The sequence below is a fragment of the Triplophysa rosa genome, linkage group LG19 (assembly GCF_024868665.1).
Source record: "Triplophysa rosa linkage group LG19, Trosa_1v2, whole genome shotgun sequence".
Classification (NCBI taxonomy): domain Eukaryota; kingdom Metazoa; phylum Chordata; class Actinopteri; order Cypriniformes; family Nemacheilidae; genus Triplophysa; species Triplophysa rosa.
The window spans coordinates 8,563,338-8,587,623 of NC_079908.1; the positions used below are offsets into that span (position 1 = coordinate 8,563,338).

General features: G+C 38.6%; 2 protein-coding genes and 1 non-coding gene across 3 annotated transcripts in view; 1 reads left to right on the plus strand and 2 right to left on the minus strand.

Annotated features, from left to right (window-relative positions):
* Positions 1-21: 21 nt before the first annotated feature.
* On the minus strand, positions 22-1,647 carry pomp (proteasome maturation protein). The gene is made up of 6 exons (XM_057360796.1): positions 1,544-1,647; positions 946-1,046; positions 809-869; positions 555-656; positions 348-441; positions 22-178 (listed from the first exon to the last, which is right to left on the minus strand). Exons 1-6 carry the CDS (start codon positions 1,544-1,546, stop codon positions 111-113), a joined length of 429 nt encoding a protein of 142 aa, XP_057216779.1. The 5' UTR covers positions 1,547-1,647; the 3' UTR covers positions 22-110.
* A 174-nt stretch (positions 1,648-1,821) lies between these two features.
* Positions 1,822-1,893, plus strand: trnac-gca (transfer RNA cysteine (anticodon GCA)). Its single transcript has one exon. It is a non-coding gene; the product is annotated as a tRNA-Cys (tRNA).
* A 3,165-nt stretch (positions 1,894-5,058) lies between these two features.
* Positions 5,059-24,286, minus strand: part of apbb3 (amyloid beta (A4) precursor protein-binding, family B, member 3) — a 29,498-nt gene continuing 10,270 nt past the window's right edge. Inside the window, exons 4-14 of the mRNA XM_057360676.1 lie at positions 20,181-20,368; positions 20,024-20,094; positions 15,735-15,786; positions 13,979-14,125; positions 12,886-13,013; positions 9,130-9,244; positions 8,817-8,904; positions 8,642-8,725; positions 7,887-8,002; positions 7,376-7,555; positions 5,059-6,908 (exon numbers count right to left, since the gene is read on the minus strand). Of these exons, the coding sequence (XP_057216659.1) occupies positions 6,684-6,908; positions 7,376-7,555; positions 7,887-8,002; positions 8,642-8,725; positions 8,817-8,904; positions 9,130-9,244; positions 12,886-13,013; positions 13,979-14,125; positions 15,735-15,786; positions 20,024-20,094; positions 20,181-20,368 (1,394 nt within the window). The 3' untranslated portion in view covers positions 5,059-6,683. The remainder of the gene's footprint in view (positions 6,909-7,375; positions 7,556-7,886; positions 8,003-8,641; positions 8,726-8,816; positions 8,905-9,129; positions 9,245-12,885; positions 13,014-13,978; positions 14,126-15,734; positions 15,787-20,023; positions 20,095-20,180; positions 20,369-24,286) is intronic.

Genomic DNA, 24,286 nt, shown 5'->3' on the forward strand with positions numbered 1-24,286 from the left:
CCTTCAATTTCTCAACAAATCAAATTTTTACATTTTATTAGAAACAGAACAGTTCACATCACACAATCTATCAGGCTATGGGGAGAATATATAGTGCAGAAGAACCATCCTCACAGGAGACCAAACTTGTATTCAGTCATGATGTGAGGCTCACCCATCATCTCACACTGGACAGGATCTGAAGAAAAATGATAAAAATAGTGTGCAATTATATTAAGCTGTAGTAATAATCATAATGACAGGCTTCAGAATCAACAGCAATTATTAGTACCATCCTTATCTACACCAAACTCTACTTCTAAGCTTCTTCCAAGATAATGTGTTTTATTAAAGATGTTTTCTCATACCGTTGAGGATGTCCTCAAAGCCAATTGTGTCATCACTACCTCGGAGTGTATCCAGGGCCAGATTTGAACTGGGCAGGAAAGGCAATCGCTGAATCTAACAGAGATAATCACACTGTGAAGTGCGTTTCTTGTTCTAAATTAAGAAATATAGCACTTGTAGGATGCAGTTTAAATAATTCACGCACAAGCCAGTGTCGAAAACAATACCTGTCTGGCTGCTCTGTACTCCATCTGTAATTTGAGTGGTGCATGGAGTCCCTGAATGTTCCTTAGCGTGTTGAAATTCATCTTGTCCTGGTTAAGCTGAAACTGTTATCACACAATACAAGATGATTATAAATCTTCACACGACATGGTATGAACTGACAAACACTGCTGGATTACATGCTCAAAAAGTCTATTTTATTATTTAGACTATCATGATGTACAAAGAAGACAATGAAATGCTACAATCTACTTACATTTTTCTCAGAAAGCTCCAAAGGATGACTTGGAAGCAGCTCATTCTTTACACTAGAGAACCTAAGACGACAAACAAGCATTTAAGCATACTTGAACCAGTAACCAAAGGTTATAATTTAATAAACTCTGAGCTTACCCTCTACGTAGTGTGTCTTGTACCCCATACGGACCTGCCTGTGGACACAGACCTGTCACAGGAACACTGTCCTTCAGCTGAGAGCGCAGTCCACGAGTATTCTGAAAAACATACACATCGTTTTAAAGATGCTGATGTAAATGTAATATTTAATTGGTTGAGTAGACCTTGAATGACCATTATAATGGTATTTTAAAGTTACCACGGCATTAATATTTCTAGCATTCACAGCCAAAACCTACACAAAGCGAAAGTACGGACGGCCATGACGCATCATTATTCATCTAACATGCTCACAGCGTAGTAGCAAAATAATTGCTGAAATTAAAACGAGATTTATCGAGGCAAATAAGAATAGTTCGAGACATAGAGCTACACGTTGTGAACAATTTATCTGTCCTGTATTTAAAATAAACAAGAAGCCAAGATGGGATGTGCTACGCTACGTTAGCTAGCTAAACACCGGTGCACCACAAATGAAAGTCTTCTTAATAGTAAAACGTGTACTTCAATAAAGAAGGAAATACATTAAACACAGTCCACAACTAAACATAAAGTGCAAAAGTTAAATAGAAGCTATTTTAGAGCTGTACGTTACCATCTTTCAGCGAGCTCGTCTTTACAACCAGCATAAATTTACTTCCGGTCAATCTCCGGAAATACTGTCATCACGTGATCAATACGTGTTAGATAATGACGTTTTGGTCGGTTTGAAAACCACACTATTATTATTATTATGTTATTATTATTATTATCATGTTTAATATTTACAATAAAGAAAAGTATCTCAAAAACAGAAATAAAAAAGACATTAACGACATAACACGGTTACTAAAGTATATTCGATTACGCAGCTGCTCCACCACTTACTCGAGTGGGGGTATAGCTCAGTGGTAGAGCATTTGACTGCAGATCAAGAGGTCCCCGGTTCAAATCCGAGTGCCCCCTCAGTAACGTTTTTTCGTGTGTATTTGTTTACACGATGGATATTAATCATTTGACATCAAATTTATTCATTATAAAAATTTACACAATATGGACAATACCAAAGTCGGCCTACTTGAAGAGTTTGTGCTTGTGAAGTTTTATTGTGCTTGTGCAGTGATGAATATCAGAATCAGAATCAGAATCAGAAAGAGCTTTATTGCCAAGTACGTTTGCACATACAAGGAATTTGTTTTGGTGACAGGAGCATCCAGAACACAGAAACAGCAACAACAGTGCACAGAGAGCATAACACAATAGAATACATTACACAATGATTTAAATAAGGGCCTATGGGTATAAAAAATTAAGAAATACAATACAATAAACATAAGATAAAGATATAGAGAGTAAAGCTATGTGTGTATGTAAATATGTACAAGTAAAAAATAAGAATAGACTATTGTAGTACAAGTTATGTGCTATATACAGCAGAATGAAGGAAATATAATTTACAGACAAGGTGGATAAAAAATAGATAGTGTATTATTTGGAGGATATAATTAATATTGCACTTAATTATTATTGCACAGAGTTATTAATTGCACGGTGTGTAAAAACATGTAACTGTTCAAGAGGTAGATGGCCTGAGGGAAGAAGCTGTTTTTGTGTCTGGTTGTTTTGGTGCTCAGTGCTCTGTAGCGCCGACCAGACGGCAGCATCGTGAAGAGATGATGGCTTGGATGTGAGAGGTCCAGGGTGATTTTCTGAGCCCTTTTCCTCACTCTGGATGTATACAGTTCTTGGAGGGTGGGCAGGGGAGCACCAATGATCTTCTCAGCAGTCCAAACCGCCCTCTGTAGTCTTCTGATGTCTGACTTTGTGGCTGAGCCAAACCAGACAGTGATGGATGTGCAGAGGACAGACTCTATGACAGCTGAGTAAAACTGTTTTAATAGAGTTTGTGGTAGGTTGAACTTCTTCAGCTGATGTAAGAAGTACAACCTTTGCTGGGCTTTTTTAGCAATGGAGCCAATGTGATTGTCCCACTTCAGGTCCTGAGAGATGGTGGTGCCCAGGAACCTGAATGACTCCACTGCTGCCACAGTGCTGTTCATGATGGTGAGAGGGGGGAGTGCAGGGGGGTTCTCCTGAAGTCCACAATCGTCTCCACTGTTTTAAGTGTGTTCAGCTCCAAGTTGTTATGACTGCACCAGACAGCCAGCTGCTCTTCCTCCTGTCTGTACGCAGACTCATCACCATCCTGGATGAGGCCAATGAGTGTGGTGTCGTCTGCGAACTTCAGAAGTCTGACAGAAGGGTCCTGGGCAGTGCAGTCATTTGTGTACAGGGAGAAGAGCAGTGGGGAGAGAACGCACCCCTGGGGGGCGCCAGTGCTGATTGTGCGGGTGCTGGATGTGAGTTTCCCCATTCTCACTAACTGCTGCCTGTCTGTCAGAAAGCTGGTGATCCACTGACAGATTTAGCCAGGAACAGATAGCTGGGTTAACTTTGTCTGGAGCAGTGATGGGACTGTATTAATATGTACTGTATTAAGTATACAGTACTGCAGAGGACATTTTTGACATTTTTTTACCAACTGTATAAGAGCCCTGGTATAACTATCTTAACAGTGATGGTTTCAGGCAATGTACATGGATTACATATAGGCCATATCATGAAAAAAATACATTTCCTTTATTCTCGGTTGATATGGTAAACAAAAAAAGAGCAAGCCAGGACACTTTCAAGTTTCTGATGTTTATTCTTGTGGGTACATAAAGTGAAAAGACATGTCATGCTTTGGCCAAACAGAACAGGTCAGCTGTACACTTCCTTTTGGTGATTTCCTTCTTTGTGCAGATCAACGCCCCTCACACATGATCTTTAAAAGAAAACCCTTGTGCTAACTACATTGCTGTCAATCAGTGTGTTTGAATTGGACTTATATTGGATATTTTTAAAAATGAGAACAATTCCTCATAATACAGGTATATCATGTTGATGCTCCGCATTCAAGCATTTCTGCATTTTTTAGGCAATCCGTTTAAACTTAAAATAACCAAATGTGACTTAAATTCTTGTGTACATTTTAGGTTTATTGCCTGTTTTAAATTTGATTTTAAATTTCTGAGTTGCAAATACAATTTCTATAAAATAGACTAAAATATGCAATGTAAATGATAAAAGGATGTTAAAATGATCTTTATCAATGACATTGAAGATGATTAAACAACTGTTAATTGCCCAAACAGTGAATTCGACTGGCATGGATAAAAACCAGACTCGGAACAATTGCTCAGGAAAATCTCCTCTCATCAGTATTGCCATAGCCCTGTGGACTGGTGTCGTGGCATCTGTGTTCTTGCTCTACTTGTTCTGGAGATACATACATCTCAAAACAAAGTATGTTTAATTTTCTTCACTTGTTTTTTTTCTGTTATTTCAGGAAATCAATAATCCCACTTTTATCAAGATATTTACAGGTCCTAGTTTCTGATTTTTAATTTGTCAACATTAGACAGTGACCATGTTTTAGAGAAGCATGAACCACAGATTCAGGATATGATTGAACACTCTAGAACATCTGATTATACGGCCATAAAAGGCAAGAAAACAATGTTTCATAAATAACCACAAAAAAGAAACTAAGAAAAATTTATAGAAAATATGTTTTTTAATATTTATGATTTAAAACAAATATGTTTTATTATTAATAATTATTTTTATTATAAAAAATATTTTAAAATACTGTAAATAGTTTGTTTTTATTTGGTGACATGTTTTAGATTTTTCTTTCATGTGCCCCAGAGCGCGGACAAAATTATGAAACGCTTACAAGAAATGCAAGACATGAGGGTAAGTACATACATGATCTTTGATAAGAACCACAACTGAGTGCCCTACAAAGACATGAGGTTTAAACACATTTGTACGTCTGCATGCACACTGATAAGATCTAGTTGAACCGAGGCCTGATTTGTGAATATTAAAATGAACAAAATAATAATAATCATTTGTGAATTGATGCCGTTTTGTAATTATTACTTGGTAATTGACTACCTCTCTTTGCTCCCAAGTTTATCAGGCTCAGGACAAAAGAGAAGAGGAATAAAACTCAGAAACAGAGACTCTATCCGTGCCAAAGACCTTTAAACTGAAGAAGACCCAAATGAATGACAACAGAGCGAGAGATTCAAGCAGTAGTTTAATGTCCCAACACACACCACTCAATGGTGGATTCAGGTTGGCATCTCAGTTGAATATTAACAACAACCATTAATATTATTAATAACAAACACAACGAATAATACAAAACCATGACATCCTAGTTTTGTGCCGAAATACTGCAAATATAGAGAAAGGTATTTCTTTACAGAGATTATAAATAGGAAAAACATAAGAAACACAAGGTGCTACATGACCATTACCCACGACTATCTCTGTCTCTCTTCACGAAGCTTCTCGCTATGATCTTACATGCTGAAGAGCTGTCTGTTTCTAAGCATTTCCCCCTATTGTTTTAGCATTAAGGAGACCTGAGTTCATTTGTGATATGATGCATGTTTTTTTTATTAAGGGAAGGAGCGGTTGCATATATTAGATATAGCATCACACGACTTCCTTCGGTGGCATTCGCGTGGGTGGTAAGTGCCCGCTGGCATCTCAGATCAACATGCGATGAGATCAGGTGTTCTCAAATACATTCAGCTGAACGCAAGTTAAAAGGGGTTAAGGTTCTGTGGATTCTTTATCACCATCAGATCTGTACCATGTTTAGAAGCGAATCACATGTTCTCATTGTGAACTCTTATTGTTTGAAATATTAAAGTACATACTTGGCTAGGTTTTAAAGCTCCAAATCCCTCTACTTGTGTTCTCGAGTACCCAAGCAAAGCTTTGTTTTTTCAAGCATGTGCAAAATCATGCAACGGTGGCACTAAATTGAGAAATCCACAAACCAGGATTACTGTATAACAAGCAATGTCTGTCTCTACTCGAATATCTTTCATCTGCATTTCTAAACACACGATAGGATCACAACTTGAGCGACACAAGCAGGTTGATTTTCCACAGATGTGAAAGCAAGACTTTTAACGGAGAGGACTGTGTTATTTGAGGTCTCTTTGTTGTGTGTGAACATTGCTCTCTTTGCTAAAATCGAAGATAAAGAATAAACCTTCTACAGTTTATGTGCAACATTGGATTAGAACAGCAAACATCACACATGGTTTACTGTTATTGACACTTCTAGCTAAATGTATTTGCATGTCACCTTTTCGCACATAATTGTGACCTGAATTGTAAACCAAAATCCCTACCCTTCACATATAGGTTTCAAGAATTCATAGTTTTGTACATCGATACTAGTTCTAAAATAAATGATACATTGTAATTTTACTGCAACCGACTTTTTATTGCACAACATGCTGCTTGGGATTTTTTTTTTGTTGACGTTGTGATGTGTTTTTTCGGATTCAACAGGTTTTCTAGGGCTTCTTACTTATGAGATTTGCTCTATTGTTCCTCTCAAAACGGATCAAATTATCAGGTCAACTGTAGAACGCAAAGCTCCTCTGTAAGTGTTTGGAATGTGAGAGCACAGCACCTCAATGTTCTCATTTCAACGCTGTTCTGCACACCAACATTTAGAAAATGTCAAATCTCAAAAACGCTGTTATTAAGGCCAATTAAGTAGGTCGCCTATCTTCGTCCTAAACTCGAATTTGAAAATAATGCTTGAGAGTTGTTTTTTATCCAATTTTATCCTTTTCAAAACCCATCTGACCCCGCCCACCTCCCGGCCTTTGTCGCTAGGGTGCGGGTACCACAGAATGTTTATTGCGGAATGTCTCAAAAAACGCCAGCATTCCCTTCTTCACGCTGGGAGAGGCCATTTTGGACGATGTGTGTCCTTGGTGCCGGGGCGTGAAGCTCGAGCCGTCCATGGAGTTGGCTCGTTTGACTTTGGAACCTGCACGCCACATTTTAGACCTCACCGGAGGAGTCTGTGCAACCAAACACTTCTGGTATTGGACCTGAAGGGGGAGCCAGAGAAGCAAAAGTTATATACAACTGAATTAGTTTGGCCAAAAACCTGCGCACAGATTTGATCAATTTAACAATCACCGGGAGACTGCATTTATGACACATTATTAGATATTATTTACTAGAATGATCTTGCTTGTTCTATAAACACCATGCACTGTGCCGGGTTTTACATTCTCTGTGTTTTTCTGTTTTTCTCCTGTAAAGCTGCTTTGGAACAATCCACATTGTAAAAAGCGCTATATAAATAAAATTGAATTGAATTAACAATGAATTGTATATCAATACTGAGTGGTATTTTATCAGATACAGAGCACATTACAAAGGTTGAAAAGGAGAAATGAAAGGAAAGAGGTGCACCGAATGCCAAATGGGGCATGCACTGTTTTCTAGATGGCTACCAAAACCCACAAAACATGGGATTAACAAAATAAGCACATTTCTATTATTTCCTCACCATACATGCAGCCTGAAGTGCTTCTGAGATGATCCCAGCGTCAGGCTCACACCAGAACACATGGCACTCAAAGCGCTGGGTTCCAGCATCCACTATGACCGCAAAAGTGCGCGTGTCATGACCCACGCCCAGGAAAGTCAAGTAACGTACCTGGCATTCCCAAAATGGGTCATCCCCATCCTGATGCAAAACAAGAGGTAAATAAATGACTGAAACTAACACAAACCATGCCTACATTCTCAATAGCATACTTCATTACGGTACTATTACTGCATGTATACTACTAGTATATTTTGAAGTATGGAGATGAAAAAGAAAACATATTTATTTAAAAAAAAAAACATATATATATTTTAGCAAATAATACTTGTGAATGATGGGAATGTAACATTATAAGATTATGGGACAATTGTATGTTTATCAGACTATTTTTAGTCAGAATGCATTAGGATAGTATTCAATTTCAGTAGTAGGCCTAAAGGTCTAATTTTTTGTTGGTGTTAGCTCTCACCTCTCCCCTCCATAAAGACATTACAGTATCAGACACATGGATGACGATTGGCTCCCACTCATCTCTGTCTCTGGAGTGCATGATACTCTCAATAGCTCTGTTCAACACTTCCATTCCTTTGGGCATGATCACAAAAACATATTAAACACAAAGCCATACATACAAGTCTTATTGTCTGAAATGACACGATACAAAAGAGACAAGAAGACTTCAATCGTCATCCACCAAAGTGATACTTGAAACTGATTTTAAATCATTTTAAATGTATACTTTTTGTCAATTCAATCATCTGGTTCTCATTAGGAAAGGCTAGTGAGACTGTTCATGAAGCTTTCAATTTGGACACTGATATCTTATATTTACATCTTATCTGATATCTTAAGCATTTATCATTTTAATTCACATGTGATGCCAGGAGTAGATGCATATGCTAAGAATGGAGTGTACCGTACCATGCAACGAGTCTTGAGATTACACCATATATCATTTACGCAGTGTAAAATGTTTTTTATTAGATGATCTTGAATGATCTTAATCTGTCTTTTTTGTAAGATTTGTTTTTGGCGTTTTGCCTTTAATTGTACCGCTCAGTGTTAGGACAGGAAGCGAAGTGGGAGAGAGAGAGAGAAGGGGGTGGGTTCGGGAAAGGACCACGAGAGGGGAATCGAAACCCTGGTCGCCCAATACGCAACCGCGCCACGTGTCAGAGCACCGCCCACGAGGCTATCGGCTCCGACGATCTCAATCTCTCTTACCCATTGCTCTGGAGACAGGCAGATTTCCAATATACTCCACTTCAAACTTCTGTACACTCTGTCTCACTGCTTCCAGAAAGTCCACTGTAAAACACATACAGTATAAAAACCTTATTAAAGCATACAAACATCCGGACATTTGCCTTACGAGAAGGTACTTTCACAGATGTCATACCTTGGTGGGGAAAGTCCTCCGGGGAGATGCTCTCCATGGTGAGAGAACGGGCCATAGACGGCTGCAGCGCTGATTTCTCAGCCATAATCTGCGGGGACATATGGATCAGTATATAGTACAGGGTCAGTTTACAGTAGAACCTTGCCACAAGGTCAACTTGACAAGATCTTTTGTCAAATCTGGTATTAAGATCTCAGGTGATCGGATCTCAGTACCAGGTGTCAACAGGCTCTTTGTGATAGTAGAATTTATCAAATCGAATATTTGGTGATAAAATTCAGAATGGACTTATGCTGCAGGGATGCAGACTCACCTTGGAGCACATTTCATGCAGGGCGGATGCGATGGTCTTGGCTGGAGCATTGCAGCGAAACACATGACACTTAAGCATGCAGGTGTCTTTATCGGTGGCCACAAAGGCAAAGTCCCTACAGTACACCAGGAGACTGGAGTTAATACACATCACACTACCCCAAAGTGATTTTCACACTTCTAAAAGGTTGTACGTGTAGATGTGTGCAGAAGCACAGATACGTGACTACACATTGCTTTTATTGTATAAAACTATGCTTACAGATAAATGAAAATGATGCTTTAAAAGGGCAAAGGAACAAAAATGCATATAATCAAACGTGTTTCCTCTACAGACATCATATCCTTATATACATGCTGATAAAATAAGAGTGATTTAATTATTGGATGTGCATTCATGGCGCCACAATGATTCGATTGCATTTGACTTTGCCATCAGCATGCTGGAAGGCCACTGCAGTGAGCGGCCCATCTAAGAATAGGACTGTAAAAGGCTAAAAAATAGGACAGGAACCACTGATGGCAGTGAATGACATTGGCCAGCTGTGCATTTCCAGACTGTTATTAAACCACTTCCAAAATCTTAACATGGACACTACAATCTGCGTCAATTAACCTCAATCTGTGTCTCTCAGCTGACTATATGTAAAAGTATTCCGAGTCTATGTTCTATAAATACACAACATGCTCTTAGAAAACGGTCAGCATTTCTTAGCACAGACACAAGTCTAGACAATATGCTGTTGCAGCTGTTTCCTTGCTTAACACGACGCAGCAGTTGGACAACCTGCTTTACCAGCTCGTGCTGTCTTCAAAAAAGAAACATTTCATTTATGAATTTTATATTTGAGAAATACAGAGCAGCAGTACTTCAAATAGAGTGCAGCTCGTGGATACACAGCGCGGATGCTTGTGAGATCAAGCCACTTATTTACTCTGAATTGTTAAGAGAGAGTGTGCAAGTCAAAAGGAATAACAAATGAGTTATAGCAAAGAAGATGGAAACCTTTCAAGTGTGTATTTTTGAGGGAAACTGTCACTGTAAAAACAACGTTTCACTGTTATGTTAGTTTGAATGATTAAGTCTTTAAAGAAACAACGTTCACCTAAAAATGGAAATTCTCATTAATTTAAATAACATTTTTGAGGAAATGTAAAAACACTGTACTTTTTAATTTTTTAAATACTACGTTGTCAAAGTTGACAAGTACTTTTAAATACTTTTTATTGGTTAGATATTTTCAAAACCCAGTGACAAACAAAAAGGGTGACTATGGCCCTATCCCAATTCTTTTTTATACCCCTTCGCCTACCCCTCGCCCCATCAGCTGTAGTCATATCAGTTTTGTGTATTACAGCCTAAAGAGTAGTATGTTGTGGTTCTATCGTGCAATCAGCAATGCGGTACGTTAGCAAAATTGAGCGACTTTTTTAAATGTTTCAAGTACTCAAGACAAGAAACTGAACACAACATAGGGCTGTCACGATAAACCGACGATAAATATCACGTGATTTATGCACAGCTTTTGAGTGAAGTACGGGGAAAATGCTGCTGCATCCGAAAGCCAGAGGGCGCTCTCGTGCGGAAACTCCAAATACGCACTGCAGAAGAAGACCATAACACGTTCTAGAATCTAGGAAATGCCTACGGACATCTTTTTATCACTGTTACTCAAGCCTCATCCGGTATTTTTATGATAATAAAGTATATTTATAATTTTCATGTTTGACAGGTGTTGCTTTTTCAAATGCACATAATAAGCTGATCTCAGAGCCGTGCTTCACGGACAAGCTGCTCATTAAAAAAATATTGACACATTGCATATCGCAGCCAGCTTGATTACAATAGGATATTGCGATAAATTATCGTGCAGCCCTAATCACAACATTAAATTTAACACAAATAAAATGATTATTTGTTGCTTAAATCCGTATTAATGTCAAAATAAAGACTTATATTATATTCGCATGAGCCGCCATGTTGGAAAATTTCATACCCCTTCGTTTGTAGGGGTAAGGGGTAGAAATGGGATTGGGCCTAATAATAGGCAAAAGATTTATGACAAAAGATAAAAATCACAAGGACAGCAGCGATAAATTCTCATAATTTACATTCCAGGTACATAAAGTCCTTTCGTTAGTTAAGAACAAACCAATAACTTTATATTAAAATGCCAACAGAAGCACTACATACAAATATGATGCACATTGATAACTTCAAGTCTAATTGGTTCTTGCATGCATATTGTATTGTCATATGATTATTCTGCCATGTGCAACACATGAACCAATAAGACTTGAAGTAATCAACATATTTGAATTCAGCACAAATCTGCTTATTTCAATTGTGTTAAATAGGCTTTCTGAAGCTTAACGATTTTGAGTCCCACTCCCATATAAAGGCTAAAATACACTACAAGACTTTTGCTCAGATTTTCAGTCTGGACTTGTTGCAGAAAGTCTGTGCCAGTCTGCAGATTTGATCAGTTAGTGTGTTTCTATCTGAAACTTTCAAAATATCTGCAAGTGTATGATGTCTAGTTTTAAAAAAATCTGTTCAGATTTGAAAAGTCTTGTAGTGTATTCCAGCCATAAGAAGACAAAATGACAGCATTTCAATAAAAATGTATTCATTTGAGTTCAACTGAAAAAAAGAAAATTCTATACCTTTGAGACGGCATGAGGATGAGTAAATAATGTGAGAATTATTTACATTTTTGACACTGTTCCTTTAAGGGTCTATTTACGAATGAGATCTTCATCTTTAGTCATTGATTTCCTGTGGCTCAGTGGGTAGAGCATGGCACTAGCAATGCCAAGGTCATGGGTCCGATCCCAGGGGATTGCACATAGTCAGAGCAAATGTAAAATACAATGCAATGTAAGTTGTAAATGTGCATAAATGTAAATGATTTTAAGACTATGATTGGTGCATCTCAGTAGAGTCATTTGCATAAAGGGACTGCAGATATAACACATGCTGTTTGTTTCAACAGAGTAAAGTAATTTCTGGAAACGTGCAGAGAAAAGCATGTAAACATTGGGTAAGCAAAATCTCCGGGCAAGACCTTCACAAACACATTTAGAGATCTTGAGATGATTGATGACTGAAAGCAAACGTGGCTACCGAGCAGCTGAGGATCATGAAATGTTTGCTAGGTCTAACTGACAAAGAAAGAAAAAAGTGCAGTTATTACCTGTCTCTGTTTTCACGAGTGGTGGTTTTAAAAAGAAAAAAGAAACAAAGGTTAATAATTGATTCAAAAATAACGGAAAAGAAGCTGGGAATGTTTTAGCAAGCTAAGGAACTACTCTACCCTGCAGTCAACGACAACAACAACAACAACACAGAATTAAAAACAAAAGCAACACATTTCATGCAAAATATTTTTGATCATATCTTGCATTACATCATCATCATCGGCTGTTTTCCAAGAAATGTCCAACTTAACTCAAAACAGCTGCTCTGGGCTTTACTGTATCGTGTAAATGATAAAAAAAACTGAAACATCTACCTCACATCCCTGAATAAAGAAATGTGACTGTACTGAGGAGCAGAGTGTTGGCCATTTGTCATTCAATAGGCTCATTCAAAAAGATTTAATCTGTATAAATAAATATGTCTAAAATTTTCACTATAAAATTTGACCCTCATGTCATTCAAAACCAGTGTATGAGTCTCTCTTCTGTGCAGAATTGTCCTTTTTGTGTGAAGTATCCCTTTAAAAAACAGAATAACAGTGAGAGGCTATGGTACCTTCCGTTGTTGCAGCCGACCCCCCAAACACGGATGTTTATTATGGGCTGGCAATGGATGAGACTGCGGTCCACAGGGTCCATTAGACTGAGTGTGTCCTTCTTGAGCACCATCATCATATCTTGCCCCTGCACACAAACACACACACACGCACACATGCGCACACACACACGCACACATGCGCACACACACACACACACACACGCACACACACACACACACACACACACATGCTTTGGTTGACTATCCCCGTGGGGACAGTACATAGGCGTAATGTTTTTATACTGTACAAACTGTATATTCTATCCCCTATCCCTAAACCTATCCCTAAACCTAAAGATCATAGAACACTTTTTGCATTTTTAGATTTGTAAAAAATATTGTTCTGTACAATTTATTAGCTTTTTTGCCCACGAGGACCTCAATTTTGGTCCCCACGGTGACACGAGTCCCCATGTGTTGGTGTGTATTCAGGTTTAGGTCCCCACCGGGATATACAAACATGAACACACACACACACACACACACATGCTTTATGTAGTCGCTCAGAGCCGTTAAAATACAGAGTTACGACACTCACATAGACCTCCATAGTAAGAATGGAATACGGAAGTAACTCATGGAACGTCAATGGAGCGACCAATAGTTCCAAACACAGCACGGAAGCCCATTCATTTCAATGTCTCCCAAACGCATTTGCGGTACAGTTGGTGAAATAACTGCATGTTTTAAAATTTTAACGAGTTGGCGGACATATTTTATGTTCATAGATCTTATATTCATATTACTGCCCATTTATGCAAATATAGTTTTATTGAGCGTTCCATGAATCACGTGATCACACAGCGGCGAGATTGAGTGTCGTAACTCTGTGGTTGTCAACAGCGCTAACCCATCACCATGGTGATTTTATATCATCATGTGTCATAAAATATCTCGTAAACCTTATTATACGTTGGAGCCCATATTATACCCATCATATCTGTGCTATTAAGGGGCCAACACACTATTAGCAGGTTAGCGTCTGAATTTATTTAACGGACTTCTAAGGACATTAAAAGACGGGTACCAGTAAAGCCCACACTGTTCTCACCTCTCCCCAGGCGCCAACTGCGTCCCGGCCCTCCGCCTTACTGTGAGAGAGCTGCTGGATGCAATTGTTCACAGCTAGACTGCTCTTGCCAGGGGTTAGTTCCTCCTCAGGGATCTCCACCCAGCCCAGAGAACGCACAGCAAAACACTGAAAGAGAGATTGAGACACCTATTTACATGAAAATATGCATAATATTGTATATATGGTACAACGATGCAAAAGGCTCCATGGGGTACAAGGGTCCTTTTATTTTATTTTCTTGTAAACCACAAGGCACAAAAAGAATGCTGTAGCACTTTCCAAAACATGCACTTTTCCTTCTGCATATGGATATTTAGCTGATCTTTGACACGATCGGGCACCAGCGCAAAACTGATTTGGTGCTAACTTTATCGAATGATACGGGTTATTCTTTTCCCTTTTTTGGTTCTGTGGTTGTGTTCTGTTTTGACAGGTAAATTGGATGCACCTGATACTGATCAAGAGTTGTGTATTTAAGAAGACCTGGATCTTGGTGACCTTTTGACCTTTTTGCATTTTCTTTTCAAATTACGTTTTGGTCTGTTGTGTTAATTTTGGTTCTTTTCTTTATGCAACCCCTAAGTAAATAAATATTCAATATTTCGAACCTCTGGTTACTTGTTGCTCTCCTGACCAGGAATGTGACACTAATATTTGATGTTTTTCAAAATGTTGTCAATTTAAGCAGTACACGAGAATCACTCAAATTACATGTCAATGGTTTTGAGTTTTGTTCAAGGTAATTAATGCATCAAATTTTCAATAACAGAAGAATATGTAAAAGTATGGTATTTGGGGTAAAAAGCACCTGTTGGGGCTAAAGGCACACTAAATGAACATGATAATAAATAGCTGGCTGATGTTTCTATTTGTTGACATGACACGGTTAGATTCAGATGGTAAATATCAGATTTTAAGTTGGATGTTCACCTTAAAGATAATCACCATGTTTATAATGAAGCCATTAGGCCTATATTTAAAATATGATATTAATATTTTAATATAACAAAATATAATTTATTGTTACTACTGTAAATCTATATTCAATTATCTCCAATGCTTTCAAAATCTTTACTTTGTTTCTGTTTTTTATATATTGTGATATTAAAATATTTTAATGACAGTATATTTACTGAACAAAAGTGAATTATTTTATTTATCGAAATAAACAAAAAAAATAGTACAAACTTTGCTAAAGTGATTTACTGAAACATTATTAAAACCATATTATTTTACACTCACTACACACACTCACTCACTACACAAAACAAACCCTTTGTACAACCACTGGTACAATCCTTGTAAGGTTACAATAGTGATAGCTTGTGACTCAAACCAGTCACCTTCCCATTAGAAGCCTGAGGTGTGCTGTGCCTGACCACTGATGAATCCTAATGTTTTCTACAGAGCGTTTAGCCGTCATCCCATCTGAGATCATTTTACACAGACTCAATAAAGCTGTGTCTCTCTTTTGCTTTTAGAGGTCATAGCCAACCAGCCTCATCTTCTATATATTCACTAACACACACACACTGCATACTGTAGGAATACATTCCCAGATCGATGTGCCTGTCCAACTGCAACCTATTACAGCTAACAATTTACACAAGACATGCATTTGTTACTCCGGAACGTGTTCTATGCATGATATTTGTGGGACACTGTGACTAATAGCACAGATTGTGGTAATTCATAGTAAAACATGATGAACAGTATTGGGTTAGTAGTACCCTACCTTGGAGCCGGGATCCATGTTAGCACAGAAAGACTCTTCCTGCCAGGATGGCCTGTGGAAGAGCAAAAAATAAAACTCACAGTGATTTTGAATCATCAATGAAATTCAGCAAATACTAAATAATTTATTAACAAAATAAAGATATATAAGCAAACACTTGATTTACTAAACATTTAGATCATTGTCTGTTATGTTCTAGAAAAGCTTATTAGTCATATGGCCTATAGTTTTGCCAATTATTACTCTCAGGTCTGTGCACAGCTTTCTATGTGACTATTTGCAAAATCTTCTAGTCCATTTCTATTCCGCTTGAATGCACAAACCCAGTTCTTAAAGGTTTACCGAGGAGACAAATGTAATGTGACAGAACCTGTTACCCATGTTACCCTCGTTCACCTATAATGCTGCCTCAAGGTGCTGACAAAATAAGTGAAAGTAATTGCATTTCTCTATAGCTGTCAACACTCCACAAAACACCACAGAAGCATCCAGTCTCTGACCAAAGTCAGGAAAAGGTCAGTCAATAACACACCTGACATTTTTATTAGGCATTTTGGCATTTATATGGCCTAAATGTATCTGTTTTAAAAATATTTCAGAATCAGAATCAGAAAGAGCTTTATTGCCAATTATGTTTGCACATACAACGAATTTGCTTTGGTGACAGGAGCATCCAGAACACAGAAACAGCAACAACAGTACACAGAGAGCATAACACAATAGAATACAGTACACAATGATTTAAATAAGGGCCTATGGGTATAAAACATTAAGAAATACAATACAATAAACATAAGATAAAGATATAGAGAGTAAAGCTATGTGTGTATGTAAATATGTACAAGTAAAAAATAAGAATAGACTATTGTAGTACAAGTTATGTGCTATATACAGCAGAATGAAGGAAATATAATTTACAGAAAAAGTTGTATAAAAAATAATAAAAATAATATTTTTAATTCATTACAAAGATGTCATATTTAGAATAGCTGTGTCTTACATTTTGAATGTAACTCTGTTACTGCATAATTGACCCTATTACATAAATCTTGTTAAAATTGTGATGCAAAAAGTGTGGCATCAGAAGACAAATGCTTTTATTTTGAAAGCTAACCCCTATGGCAACTCTGTGACCTCCTTTGATGTTGTTTTTCATATATTTATTAGTGCTGTCAAATCGATTAATTGTGATTAATGGATTCCAAAATGTGTTTATATAAAGTGTATGAGCGTGGCATGTTTATTCATATGCCATGTATACCACTACATAATCTACGTAACTCATAGTGAATTCGCCGGGTGATTTTTTTCTTCTGCTCATGACCTGATATCATAGTGTTTGGAGCCTAGCCAAAGACAAAATGGCCTGTTTTAGGATCTGTCCTCAACAGGCCACACCTGACTGGTTGCTGAAGCAGGGATTCTTTTGTGCCAGTGAAGAAGACATCTGTTTACAGGATAACCTGGTGGGTTGTGTTGCCTTCACGCATATAAGTATGTTTGTTCATTGGGGATAAACAAATGGGAAAAACAAAAAGAAAATATGTTTTTATTTGCAGATAACCAGAAGAAGAATTTGGCTTGTAATAAAATGTAATTTGCAAGAAGAGTGTGAGGTGTGATGCGTTACTTCACCCAACATAAAGATTTGTAATGAATCGGTGTGTGTATGGATGGAGAAACAATTTATGAAACAGTTCAATTACACAAAAATATAAGATATTTTATACACATTATTCTATATTAATGGGGCTCATTAAACATAGTATATGAGTTAAAGTTGCTGTTTAATATACAGTATCTCACAGAAGTGAGTACACCCCTCACATTTTTGTAAATATGATATTATATCGTTTCATGTGACAACACTGAAGAAATGCCACTTTGCTACAATGTAAAGTAGTGAGTGTACAGCTTGTATAACAGTGTATATTTGCTGTCCCCTCAAAATAACTCAACACACAGCCATTAATGTCTAAACCGCTGGCAACAAAAGTGAGAACACCCCTAAGTGAAAATGTCCAAATTGGGCCCAAAGTGTCAATATTTTGTGTGGCCACCATTATTTTCCAGCACTGCCTTAACCCTCTTGGGCATGGAGTTCCCCAGAGCTTCACAGGTTGCCACTGGAGTCCTCTTCCACTCCTCCATGACAACATCACAGAGCTGGTGGATGTTAGAGACTTTGCGCTCCTCCACCTTCCGTTTGAGGATGCCCCACAGATGCTCTATAGGGTTTAGGTCTGGAGACATGCTTGGCCAGTCCATCACCTTTACCCTCAGCTTCTTTTGGGGTCGTTATCATGTTGGAATACTGCCCAGTCTCCGAAGGGAGGGCATCACGCTCTGCTTCAGTATGTCACAGTACATGTTGGCATTCATGGTTCCCTCAGTGATCTGTAGCTCCCAAGTGCCGGCAGCACTCATGCAGCCCCAGACCATGACACTCCCACCACCATGCTTGACTGTAGGCAAGACACACTTGTCTTTGTACTCCTCACCTGGTTGCCGCCACACACGCTTGACACCATCTGAACCAAATAAGTTTATCTTGGTCTCATCAGACCACAGGGCATGGGTCCAGTAATCCATGTCCTTAGTCTGCTTGTCTTCAGCAAACTGTTTGTGGGCTTTCTTGTGCATCATCTTTAGAAGAGGCTTCCTTCTGGGACGACAGCCATGCAGACCAATTTGATGCAGTGTGCGCTGTATGGTCTGAGCACTGACAGGCTGACCCCCACCTAGACATGTGCCCGGTTAACCGCGGTTACCACCAAATCCTGCTGAAACCGAGCTGGCTCCGATAATGCAAGGTATCGTTTATTTTATTGATGCGTAGCTTGTCCGTGAAGCACGGCTCTGGGATCAGTAGGAAATGCTGCTCCATCTAAAAGCAGTGCGAGTTTGAGTCACTTATAATGTGCATTTGAAAAAGCAACACCCGTCAAACATGATCATTATAAATATACTTTATTATCATAAAAATACCTGAGGAGGATTGAGGATCGGTGATAAAAACATGTCCTTAGGCATTTCCTACTACTACGTGTGTTATGGTCTTCTTCTGCAGTGCGTATTTAGAGTTTCTGCACGAGAGCGCCCTCTGGCTTTCGGATGCAGCAGCATTTTACCGTACTTCACTCACAAGTTGTGCATAAATCACGTGATATATATTTTCGGTTAACCGGGCATATGTCTACACCCCTTCAACCTCTGCAGCAATGCTGGCAGCACTCTTACGCCTATTTCCCAAAGACAACCTCTGGATATGACGCTGAGCACGTGCACTCTACTTCTTTGGTCGACCATGGCGAGGCCTGTTCTGAGTGGAAGCTGTCCTGTTAAACCACTGTATGGTCTTGGCCACCGTGCTGCAGCTCAGTTTCAGGGTCTTGGCAATCTTCTTGTAGCCTAGGCTTATTTAGAGCAACAATTCTTTTTTTCAGATCCTCAGAGAGTTCTTTGCCATGAGGTGCCATGTTGAACTTCCAGTGACCAGTATGAGAGAGTGAGAGCGATAGCACCAAATTTAACACCCGCTCCCCATTCACACCTGAGACCTTGTAACACTAAAGAATCACATGACACCGGGGAGGGAAAATGGCTAATTGGGCCCAATTTTCACTTAGGGGTGTTCTCACTTTTGTTGCCAGTGGTTTATACATTAATGGCTGTGTGTTGAGTTATTTTGAGGGGACAGCAAATGTACACTGTTACACAAGCTGTACACTCACTACTTTACATTGTAGCAAAGTGTCATTTCTTCAGTGTTGTCACATGAAACGATATAATAAAATATTTACAAAAATGTGAGGCGTGTACTCACTTCTGTGAGATACTGTATGATATCATTCTGGAATTTTGACCGATGACATCATTCTGTGGTCAGATATTGTAGTATCATAAGTTTTGTCCCGGCAATCGATTTCTTTACAGCTGTGCTAGTATCATGTCTCTTGTATCACTTTCACATAATAAAATAATTTGAACTCAAATCAATATTTTTTGTCCATATGATGATTTATTTTGAAAGTAACCATGCATGGAAGAAACAGAATACTGTACAGTAAAACCTTGATGATACTGTCCTGGCTTTTTTTATTTAATTGTACTTTATTTCATATGAACACATGTGACGCATACTATAATTGCTATAATTGTTAACCCAAAACTAGAACAAAAGTTGTTTGCATATTGCAGAACAAAATTAGCAACAAAATTGGTTGCTGAATCTACATCTGTGGCCTGTCCTCAGCTGTACAGCAGACACACAAATATGATTTCCTCACCTTTCACTTAGAGACGCCAGCCGGTTTTCAGTGAGCCTGCCTCTCGATTCCAGTCTGCCGTCTGCAGCGCTCTGATAAAATCAAGAGTGGAGATGTGACGTCTGTCACAAACACAAGAAGACCACATTGAATACAGACATCGATCAAAGCGTCTCACCTTGAACTGGCTAGCTGTGAGGCTGTTAATGGTCTTTTGTTCCTCCTCTGCGCTGTAGGAGGGATGTTGCCACTGCGTGGTGCCCGTGGGCACGTGCCAATAATAGGTGCCAGTGCTGTCCCGTATAGTGCGCCATCCCGGGGGCAGATCTGAGTCTTGCTCCAGAGTCTGATCATTCCAAATGTTATCTTTAAAGAGGAAGGAAGCAACATCAATAGCGTTAGGAAACCTGCATCAGCTCTATAGACAATATCACTAACATTCAAATATAATTTGATGATGTCTTGCATGTATGTGTTGCCTTTTGATCTAATACTGGGTTAATTTGTAACTGGATTAATATGTAATTAACATATAATATGAGGTCCCCTCATTTCTCATGCATATTCATGAGATGCTGACTTCAGGGTAGTGAACACTAATCCTATCTTGCCATACACAAATTCCCACCCTGTAACACAGATCCAACAGCCAACCATCTCACACACACACACACACACACGATTCTGTTTTTCTGTTGTGGTGGGCACTTTGCATTGGCTTCCTGTTCTAAGTATTTTTACTAGGGCTGTCAAATGATTAATCGCGAATAATCGCATCCAGAAAAAAAGTTTGTTTACATAATATGTTTCTGTGTAATGTGCATATTTATTATGTATTTATTAACACACACATATTCATATTTAAGAGAAATATAAAAATTAATCAACGTTCATGTTTCATTTCAATTATTGCTAAATATCAATACATGTATGTGTATGTTTTTATGTTTATAAATACAAAATTAAGACGCACATATGTTGTGTATTAATAGACATATATTATGTAAACACAAACTTTTATTCTGGATGCGATTAATCACAATTAATTGTGTGTGTATGCGTGCGTGCGTAAAAATTTGACAGGCCTAATTTTTACGCACGCACGCATACACACACATTTTATATAAACACTGACATTTATTTCGATTAATCACAATTCATCAATTTGACAGCACTAATATATACACACACACACATATATATATATATATAAACAATACATACAGTATATTATGTACATACATAATACACATGTAGTAATATGCAGTCGAGAAACACGAAAATGATAAGATACAATATTTTATAGAATGCACAATCCATTTGTGGCATGTTGGCCTGTCATTATAGTCCTCACACCAGGTCAAACCAAAACAGCCACACAAGCATACACACACATATAGAGTCTGTGAGACATATACACCCTGAGGTGGGGTCAATGGACTCAGATCTGCTCATTGCAGACAGCAGATGAAGGCCTCATCTAGCCATGTGTCATTCAGCCAAAAATGAGGTCAAAAGCAGCTCCCTGTTATTAAAAAGGGCTGGACTACCCTTCATATCCATTATTGTTTCCTTTCTCGCCCTTTCTGTCTGTCTCACACTTGTAAATAAAATACTCACATCAACACGTAAGTGTGGTTACCATGACGTGACAATATTATGAATACAAATATTATGAAGTTTAGAAATAACGAGGAAGTGCAGTGGATAAATTAACAATGCTCTCAGGTCAAAGAGAACATAAATACAACAAAGACACAAGGTAGTGAAATTAAATTTATACAATTATAGTCATTCCGTCACATCTCATGTTTATGCAGTGCCCTGAGACTCAACAGCATACATGAAAGAGCAGCTGTGTGTGCTGAATTATATTTGCCTGAATTAATCTCTAGTTTAGGAATCATTTACAACAATGCATCTGTCTCACAAATAACACAATGCGGGAGGCCCGATGGGACATTTGGAGAGAAAGCAACACTATCTGTAAACCTGTGTGTGCATTAGACATCCACAAAACTGGGTCAGCAGTGACACGAGATTGCAGGGCACGGGTGCAGAAGTTGCCTTTGAATCTCACTGACACACAGCCAGAGAGAAGAGAGAGAGAACATGTTTCATGCTATAATAATACAAATAATAATCATTTAAACTGCAGCCTCCACCCGAACTGCAGCATCCTTCACAACTTTCAAAAAACAGCTCAAAACATACCTGTTCCGCATTTATTTGACTAACCAATAACTGTCTGTCTTGTGTCCAAAAAAGAAAAAAAATCTTGTCGGTCATTCTCTCCTTTGCTTACTCCAGCTTTAATCCTCCTAGTAGCATGGCCTTGTAAACTAACGGTACTGTTTAGCGTGTTGACAAAATGTTTATATGCTCTCCTACTTGTAAGTCGCTTTGGATAAAAGCGTCTGCCAAACGAATAAATGTAAACGTGAATAAATGTAAACTTTTTGAATAATAATATGCCATGACTGCCGAAAACACGATAGTTTTTACACAGCCAAGAGATTATCAAACTATATTACTTGGCGAAAGAGTTAACAGCTCATCACAAATCCATCAATTTGAACACCTCATGATGGAGTCCAAAACAAGCACCAGGACTGTCTTTACAATTTCACATAATCTCTTGTTTATTTACAGTACGTCATCTCAGAATATTATGTGTTTAAGTGTCTACGTGAGGGTTGTCATCCCTCTGATCATCTATCACGCCCAGATCGAACTCCTCTATTTTTCTACTGCCACCCCTCTCGCCTCCCCTCCTGACAGGCCATAATAAGCGGAAGGTGTTGCCATGACATTTTTTGTGTTTTGGGCTGGCTCGCTGGGCTGTCAACTGGCTGAAAAGAAAGCACAGACAGAAGAAAGGCTGCAGGATAAGAAAGTCTAATTTTGGTCACCGTGCAGGATCCTCCTGATATTATTTCGTGCTTGGAGCTGATTGCCAGAAGCATTTTTAATAAACATTAAAACACGGATAAATCTCTGGTTTCAAGAAAAAACTGCTTCTCTTTCTGAAATTGTGACATCACAGCTTAAGGCACATAGGTGGCGCTACAATTCCCATCCAGCACTCACGCCCAAGTCCAAGGCTATATGTCATAAGGATGAAGCAATAACAACAATTGAGTGCCGCATGCGTGTGGGGGGGTTGAGGAGAGGACGTTTGTGAATTATTGATGTTCTCCTGAGAAAGCCTGATGAGTCCCATATAGAAACTGCAATATGGAGAGAAAGAACGTGTTTGTGTCCACTTTCATTGTTTAACTGATAGCAAAAAGCACTGTCTACTCCATGTTGCGTTCCAAATGACATAGATGCCTATGCAGGGCACTTTGACTCACTGTGAGTCAATCTGAAAAGCATTAGCATAGGTCTCTTCAACAAGCCACATGTTTTGGCATTCCAATCCTTTATCCTGAGTATGCAAACACGCAATTGATTCTGGAAACTGACAAACAAAGTAACTGGGTTTTAATCAGTAAACGCTATTCAACATCCAGTCATTCCCTAAGAGAGACTACAAGAAGAGGAAGAGAAAGTTTTACTGAATTGATCGAAGACTCCCTTTTTTCCCCAGTGCACTTGGCTGCCCCTAAAGCCATTGCAGGCGGTGTCATCTAAACACCAACTTAGATGTGTCTGCATTGGGCTTCGAACCAAAAAGCCCTCATATGGCAAGAAGTGACCACTCCTGAATTCCATGAGTTCACAAAAACTGCAAAGTAAAGTGTGATTTAAAGACGTCTCTGACTCATGTTTAACACAAAGATTACAGCAGTACAACTAACCTAACTCTTGGTGAACAATTGTTAACCAGAACTAAGTTCAGCGCCACATTGTGTCGGGGGATCCTCCACCCAAAAATTTATATAATGAAATGAATTGTTGCCCCCAAGTTCAAAACCAATATAAATCAACATTTTTTCCCACTATGGTACGATGTCCCAGAAATGTCAGTTGCTAACATTTTTCCAAATATCTTTCTCTGTCAACAGAACAAAGAAATGTATACAGGTTTGGAACAACTTGAGGGGGAGTAAATGACAGAAATTTCATTTTTGGGTGGAGTATCCCTGTAACGGTTTCAGCACCACCGGCCACGCCCCCCATGTCGTCACCGCCAGCTCGCTTCACCCGTTCCCTCTCCCCGGAGTTCTGAACTCAGTTTCCCAGCATGCACCGCACATCCACCATTTTTGATTAGTCCACACCTGCATCACATCATCAGGATTCTATTTAAGTTTGCACCTTTTTGTTCTTCCCTGTTCA

Excerpts from the sequence above, each read along its gene's own strand:
- pomp (XM_057360796.1), bottom strand. Across the intron at positions 657-808 it reads TGGAGCTTTCTGAGAAAAAT|TTTCAGCTTAACCAGGACAA; the intron begins GTAAGTAGATTG and ends GTGTGATAACAG. Across the intron at positions 442-554 it reads AGTACAGAGCAGCCAGACAG|ATTCAGCGATTGCCTTTCCT; the intron begins GTATTGTTTTCG and ends TATCTCTGTTAG.